General features: G+C 31.5%; 1 protein-coding gene across 1 annotated transcript; it reads left to right on the top strand.

Moving 5' to 3' along the window:
• Positions 1 to 673: 673 nt before the first annotated feature.
• On the top strand, positions 674 to 7,102 carry LOC107439092 (insulin-like growth factor-binding protein-related protein 1). Its single transcript, XM_016051567.4, has 3 exons — positions 674 to 1,194; positions 2,328 to 2,468; positions 6,595 to 7,102. Exons 1-3 carry the CDS (start codon positions 774 to 776, stop codon positions 6,765 to 6,767), a joined length of 735 nt encoding a protein of 244 aa, XP_015907053.3. The 5' UTR covers positions 674 to 773; the 3' UTR covers positions 6,768 to 7,102.
• Positions 7,103 to 8,463: the final 1,361 nt, after the last annotated feature.

The raw sequence follows: 8,463 nt of genomic DNA, 5'->3' as shown, positions 1-8,463 counted from the left end.
CACTTTTAATTTCAAGCAGAAAATATGCATTCGACATTTGTACCAGAAAATTATGCATTTAGGTTAGTCAATTTACATTATTCAAACTATATTTTAATTTGCTAACAGCCACTACATAGACTACTGACCTAATAAATTCCTACTATAACTATTTTAACTTTATGATGGATGGGATAGGGTCCGCTGAGCGGCCCCGGTGCCCAGCTCAAACATCAAAGGAGAAGAAGATATTTTAATCAGAACATGAGTTTGAGTAAGCTTTTTAATTTTTAATGCATATAGTTAAAACTTATAATATTTAATTTAAGATTGTACTGGATTAGTAACAAGCAGGTTATACATCGAACATTTGCAACTAAAGAAAACTTACTTATTTTTCTTTATTTTTGTGAACTTTTTATTGTAATATTCGTAATAGTTCTGGAAATGCAACTGTTTAAAATATAGTCCTTCATTTGTGATAATACTGCATTTTAAATTGAAAATAACAGCCCAGTTTTTAATTAATAAATTTAATAATATTTTTGGAAAATTATTTGAGCCGTTAAATATTAATAAGCTTTTGCAATAGCCAATTTGTGTTTTGGTTCTTATCTCTTAGGGATCTAAGAAAGGGCTTCGAAACACGGAAATCGGTCAAGAACATTCTAAACAAATTAAATCCAATCACTAGATTAGATTTACAGATAAACTATGAAACATATACAACTACGCTATATCGGATAAATTAGTTGTTCATCTGTTTTTCTCCTTTTTCATTTTTAGTTGTCAATATGTATTTTCGAAATTATTGGTTATTTTTAGTTTACTTGCTGTTTTCCACAGCTTCAGCTGAAGATAACGGTTGTCAAGAATGTGTATCATCCTCCTGCGATCCTCCAAGAAATTGTAAAGCAGGTTTGGTTAAAGACGCATGTGATTGTTGTTATCATTGTGGAGTAAAAGAAGGTGACAGGTGTGATCATAGAGATCTTCCATCTGAAGGAGCTGGGCGTTGTGGTGACAATTTAGAATGTCAAGTGAGGAATGATCTAAGTTGGGATGATCCACCAGAAGCTGTGTGTGTTTGTAAACAACATATTCCAATTTGTGGAAGTGATGGAATAACATATGAAAACATATGTCAATTTACAGAAGCACGTTATTCAAAAAGAAATGGCTTAAGAGCCATTGCTTCAGAGCCTTGTATCAAAAGTAAGTATTTTATTGTGATTAGCGTTTTACAGAGATGCCAAATTGTTACGGATTGCGGATAAGTATTTCTAGTGGTAGCGAAATGTATGTTTTAATGTATGATTCCTGGTTTGGTATATTCAATTTATATGATTTATGCCCATCACTACTTCGAAAAAATTGAAAGACTTATATGAAATGCCACTTTGTTAGAGTTATTTTTTGTTGATCCGTTTGAAAATTTAGCAAAATTAACTGAAAATAAGCACAATTTAGTTAAAGTTTCTTAAAGTATTTTGAAGAATCCAAAGCAGTTAGTATTTCTGGTTTTATCGAAGATGCTTCATTTTTGGAGAAAGATTTTATTACATTGATACAGAAATAAAAACGAAATTTGTCTAATTTTGCCAATACTTTGAAAGGCTAGCTACAGAATAATTCAAACTAAGTTGTAATATGAATATTTGAATTATCTAAATTTAGTTATAAGCAAAATAACTTTAAATGAAATTTATTAACACAAGAATCAACATAAATTGTTTTACCACTGGAAAAAATATTTTCAGAAAGCGTTGGAGTTGACGAACCTAATTTAACCCATTCCACACTAACGTTGCTTTTGCGCAACTTGTTGAAGCTATGTAAAAAAGTTCCTTTTTTGAAAAAGTAGTAGGTAATGAGCACTTGAGTTAATAATTTCCAATGTGACTATTATTTTACTTATAAAAATTGTTGCAAAAGCATAGTTACAGATTAAAATATAAATACTTATATTTATTTATTTTGGTATACACAAATGTCTTTGTTTTACGAATAGTAACCTAAAGAAATGAAATATTACCAGTTTTTATCTTTTATGAAAAATGTGAATTAGAGTTTTGACCTTTAATGAATATTCTTAAGTCATGAAGCAATTTTCCAATTTCGGGAGGATGGTACAAAAATGAGACCAATAAAAAGAAATTGGACCATTGGAAAAAATAGGACCGGTTCAGTAATGGCCCTTCTGTCAACACATTGCAGTCTGACCAATAGCAAGTTTTAGTCTGTATGTGCCGTCTAGAAAATACAAACATTTATTAAATTCATCGATTTGTTATAACTTTACGTCTTAAACTATGGAGCTTATAACAAAATGATTCATGTTTTCTTAGCACCAAGAATAAGGACCCCTCTTCAAAATATTCTAAATGTAACAGGAAGTTCTGTTGTACTGACGTGTGAAGCAAATGGTTGGCCAATACCTGATATCCATTGGATTTTGCAGCAAAATGGAAGGCGCATTCAACTTCCAGGTATTACAATTGCTTAACTATTAACCCATTATTCACCAAATAGTAGTGTTTAAATAATATTTTCTATATTAATTTTTTAAAAAATTTAAGTCAACCAGAAAATTATTTAAAAAACACTCCTCCATAGAAACTTTTTGTTTCATTTGAAAAATATATACAGTTCCATAAAATTTTAGAAAACAATACAAAACGTCAAAAAACTATCAAAATCTAAAATGAGGTCAGATCCCAAAAGAAGTCATCTTAGTTTGCATGCTGCTCTAAAAATAAAAAGTATAGTATCATTTTTATTAGTATTAACAAATTAAATTATTAGGTTTCATTTTCAGATTAAATTCTCAAACCCTGAAATTCAATGTTTCAAAACTTGGAGTTTTTTTAACAATGGGGTAATTGCAAACTTGCTGGAATTGGTTTAATCTTTATTTATTTTTGCTGCCACTTTTTAAATTTTCAAAATACTAAACAAATTCAAAGATGCCAACTTTCTATGCTTCGTGTGAAAGTGTTTTCAAGTGGGTGCAAAGTTTGTATTTTATTGAATGAATCTTTATTTAATAAATTTGATTTAAAGTTATTCACCACATCACTACAGGTTAATCCCTTAGGAAAATTTGTCTTAGGAACTTCTATGGTAATCTACGACAACCATGAAAACTTATATGGCAAGATACTTTAGTCCTATGATAAACATAGAAATTCGTGCAGCATTTATATGGCATGACACCATACGCCTATGGTAATACCATATAAATTTGCATGGGATTCATATGGCAGGGCACCATAAGCCTATGGTAACCATAGAATTTGTTTGGTATTATATGGTGAGACACCATAACCTTATGGTATGTTTAAAGGGAAAAACCATAGGTTTATGGCAAACACACTATACGCATGCGTCATTGATATGGGAGAGTGGACATGGTTGGAGAAGGAAGTAGGCATGTTGTACTGCAACTCCGACGATCCAGATCCATTTTGCGTTAATTAAACCAATCCATCAAGAACAATAGTACTTTTCAATACAGTTCGCCCGCCTTATAGAAATTTGTAGTTATTTAAAATTATTTTCGGTTATTTTAACGAAAAAGCCTCATTCCAACTTCAAAAATTTCCGCTGCCAACGAGTCGACGGCAAGGCATGTGCTTGGCGCCGTCTATACTAATGATGTGTGAATTTCATTAACATCAAATGTTAGATTTTGTTCCTTTCTTTGATATTGTGTTCAATCTTTGACGTTGTGCTCAATTTTGGATTAATAAACAGTAGAGAACCCACAAATCAGCAAGTCCATTCCATTTTTTTTTTCATTACTCATATTGCCTTTATTGTTTTCGAATTAATTTTTTGGAACTTTTAAATCATCTGATTTATTTATGCAATTCATTTAAGCATTATTTATGCAATTATTTTGCAAAGAATCAGTTGATCATTCTTGTATACCATAATATGTAACTAATTTCAATATCTTTATAACGATATGAAATTCGTCAAATGCGATTCGCACCACTTAACTCTACGGACTCTACCTGATTGATGAAGGAATGGGTAGGACAGGGACTCCGTCCTCTGTTGTTGTATGATGCCTTTAATCCCCAAAAGCGATTTTTACCTCTTCATCTGATTTAAAAATCATGAAAAAAATAAATCAGGTGTTAAATAAGAAATCAAAGATGAAAATATATAGAAAAACTAGTCAAGAGACAAGAGAGTCTGCTGATTGGTTGGAGGGACTTCGTATAATTTAATATATCAAAATAACTCCAGGGTTACCACAGGCTACAAAAATGCAAAAGTTGGTACTTAATAACACTCAAAATTTTATTAAAAGAGATTAAAATTTGTAACTTTTTAAAGCATTTTTTTTTCAGTTTACTATTAAAAGTGAATGCAAAGATTGGTTTTTTGGTAAAAGAATACATTAGCAGGTTTGCGTGCTTTTAAACCTTCGTCAAGTGGAAGGACAACAGAACAATAGAGAGAATGATACAGAAGAACAATACAGAGAATGATAGCACGTTGAAGACAGAGAGTCATATAGCAGTGCTCTGGAACTGGGCACCTGGGCCGTGAAGCTGTCCTTATTCCAACAGTCACGAATTTGTTTTCAAGTTTGTTTTAACACTGTGGGGTCAGCTGTCCGAGTGGTAGCTGGATATGTAGTTCAAGCACTTTGATCGAGGAAATCAAAATAATTGGAAATAATAAGAAGCAGCTTGCTCAAAAACTTTAGTTTGCTGACTGTAGATGAGGATGATGTTCATGCACTTTGCTCGGAAAATAATATAGGTAAAAGTAAAGATGCAACTATCCTAAAATTTTGTTTGCAGATGAGAGTAAAATATCAGCATGAGGGAACGCGTCTTGTATTCTTTTCGCAGGTTGAACAGTTACTGCATTTGAAATTTTGTTTTTTGTGGAATTGGAGTTTTAAAATTGGAGTTGATATCTGGAGTTGAAGTTTGAATTGAGATTTGTAGCTGAAACTGGAGTTGAGGCTGTGAAGAGGTTTAATGCCAATATCTACTAAAAGCATCGATAAGTCAGGAAAGAGCTGGGTCACAGAACTTTTCATAAGGGTTTAATATTCAGTAAAAAAATTATTGGTTGCTGCTGTTTAACCAAGATTTTCAGGGCAGAAAAACGCCAAGAACTGAAATTTTCTCTAACTCTGACAGAGCATAAGTCTGAAAAACAATAACGAACATTGAAAACAAGCGCAAACTAAGTGATATACTAATAATATACCAAAACAAAACTTAGGGGTGTTGTTGCTTGCTAAACATATGATTAACCTCGTGATAGACATATGATTAACCCTTAAACATGTGAAAAAAAATCTAAGTCCCTACATAATCAACCCCAAAACATTGAATATCTAAACATAACCCTCAAGCGTTACTAAACTTATGATTAACCCCTTGATGAACATATGATTGACCCCAGGTGATAAGCCCCATCAAACATACTTCTATTTCATTTTTAAAGAAATTACCTTGGACTTTTAAACTTTCTACAAAGAAAGAAGAAAATTTTAGGAGTTCAAACTTGCATAATATTCATTTTTATTAACTACTTCAATATAAAAAAGCTAAGCCAATTATAAAATGCAACTATCAAAATTTCAGATTTTTGTCTGATTTTCAAAATAATGGCTGGTAAGATCATTAGTTACATACACAGGAGTTGAACAAAAGTATGGAAACACTTTAGGAAAAAATATTTCTTTTACGCAATCATTTTGAAAACTTTTTAGAAATGGTGTCCTTTTAGCCATGCAAAATTCGGATCGACCAAAATGAGTGAAGGTAATTAAAACCCTTTTATCTTTTGAATACCGCTATAATTCAAAAAGCATTGTTCTATAAATATTGCAATCTCATAGAATGATTTCAAAACTGCTGGTATTAAAACTAGAAAGAAGTTTTTAATTTCCAACGCTCATTTTAGTTCGTTCCGAACTTTGCATGCATTAAAATCACTCCTTTTCTAAAAGTTTCAAGCATGATCATTGATCTCAAATATTTGCTGCTTAAAGAAATAATGCTAATATAGAGCTAGTATAGAAGTGTTTTATTGATTTTGTCCAACTTTTGTACGTAGTATAAAGAAATCGAAAAACGTCGCGGATGACGTTTTCGAAAGATCCAATCAGAGCTCTCAGAATCTTTCTTCACATTGAATAGAAGTAAGGATTGTTTTTATGCATTAGGTATACATCCGGTATGTTTGAAAAGGTGTACTATTCCATGTAGCATCGATGCAATGCGTGCGTCCAGGCAGGTGGTCTAAACTTTGAGTTGTAAATGGGTAGCATATGTGGTAATACAAGTAAATTTAAAATGACCTAGAATAACATTCTTTGCGTCCGTTTTTCTACATACAATTGACCATCCCCTCTAGAATTTTTGTTGCTCCTCTAGCATTTTTTTATGAGTCCTTTGAGAAAAATTATAAAATCTATGGGAGACACATCTGGTGGTCACAGTGGTCATGGGAATGATCCTTGTTTTTTTACAGAAATATTTTCCAGCGTTTTCGAGCAGCGTCTGCGACCCTATGTTCCAATGGGATTATTTTATTCTTTTTATATGCCTACTGTTGATTTAACTATATTTTTTTCAGGTAACAGGACTGATACATCTATACAATCTCGAAACGGGCCAAATGCTGATGAAACTACTAGTTGGTTATTATTCCGCAGCCTCTCTAAAGATAATGCAGGGACATATATTTGCAAAGCTCAAAATTATATAGGAACAGATTCAAGTTCTGCAACTGTCAATGTTTTAGTTTAAAATATTCAATTTTTAATTTTGAACATAGAACAGGCCGTTGCGCCATCAGATCAAAAGTTCTGCTTATTCTATCCAGCTAAATTTCCGAGATAGATCAAGATAGTTACATATTTTTTGCGAGGAGTATGGCTCACTGCTAAGCCATTGTCTTTTGTGACGAATAAGTCTAATCACTTGCATTTTGTTTTGATGCAAAATGTACTTCTGATGAAAAAATGATTAATTATTATGATTACATGAATCGGATATTTTTTAAGAGCTAGTCACATTTTAGATTCAAAATATTATCATTACTGTACAATATCAGATCAAAATAAAAATGCTAATATTACCAATATACGTATTGTGGTAAACTAGACAATTTTATTTCTCCAAGTTAAATTTTATGAGTGGATTTATTAAGTTATCAGTCTTTTCTTTTTTAGAAAAATTTCATAGAACAGTTGATAGTAAGTGAAACCCAATGTGAGTGACCTCAAACAGGAAAAATTATTTTAAAAAAATGTTAGAATTTTTTCATAAGACGAGTTAAATGTTTCATTGGAAATTCATTTTAACTTCAATTTAGCTTTAGGCATTATTAAGATTATTTTAGGTTGATCAGTTTTAACATTTAAATATATTTCCTATAATTATAAAATATATGTTATTAAATATATTTCAAAAAGTTTAGCTAAGGTTAGTCTGCTCTAATAAACACGCGCAAAGGATGCCGATGAAATTAGAACAAAAATATCATAAAATATGACATAAATAATAAAATAATAAATAAATATAAAACAACCATAAAAAGAATTTTAATTCATCAGCAGCCAGCAACACCACATACATTTTGAAGGAAGATATGTTGGGTTTCATTATAGCAACGTGGCTAACAGCAAAAGATGTAGTCCTTGTTACTATTGACTGTAGCCAACACTATCAACTAAAACAGGAAAACCTAATAATTATTTAAAATATAACATCAAAAAATAAAACAACATAACACTCCTGGAGGTTAGAGTGTCCGTAATGCCTAAACCGCAATCTGCATTTTTATTCATTTATGACGCACCATTTTCAAATAAAGAATTTGGAAGAATGGCTGCTGTTGCTATGGAATTTGTGTTGTTAGACCTAGATAGAATCACTTTTTCTGTGTGACTTCGGATTAAACTTTTTAGTGTTATATTTTAAGTAAATTTATTGCTCTCTAGTTTAAGTTGATAGTGTAGGGTCCAGCCACTAACAACACAGCCAACAGCTTTTGCCGTTGGCTGTGTTGTATACGAGACGTTGCTGTATAACGTTGCTGTATATCACGTTGCTGTATAACGAGAGCCAACAAACCTTTAATAAAAAGTTAGTGGTGTTGCTGGCTGCGGATGAGTTACAACATTTTTATTATGTATATATATATATATAGTATATATGTTACCGGCAAAGTATAAAATACATCAATAGTATAAAATACATCAGTATAAATTCGTCAAAATGTCATTCAAAAATGACAAATTCAAAACGTCATCCGATTTGATATTAATTTATTCGTGGATATAATTACATTTATTCTATATTTTAATACTTACTAACGATAGATTAGAAGAAACATCAGTGTTGGGAGCATCGGGCAAATATATACCGGGCAATGACACTTGACCTTAAAAAAAACATCAGTGTGGGATATACCGGGCAAATGTATACCGGGCAGTGGCAC

Source organism: Parasteatoda tepidariorum, chromosome 12, assembly GCF_982258835.1.
Source record: "Parasteatoda tepidariorum strain Cologne lab strain chromosome 12, Ptep-v5.0, whole genome shotgun sequence".
NCBI classification, from domain to species: domain Eukaryota; kingdom Metazoa; phylum Arthropoda; class Arachnida; order Araneae; family Theridiidae; genus Parasteatoda; species Parasteatoda tepidariorum.
This window is presented reverse-complemented; position numbering and strand designations above follow the sequence as displayed.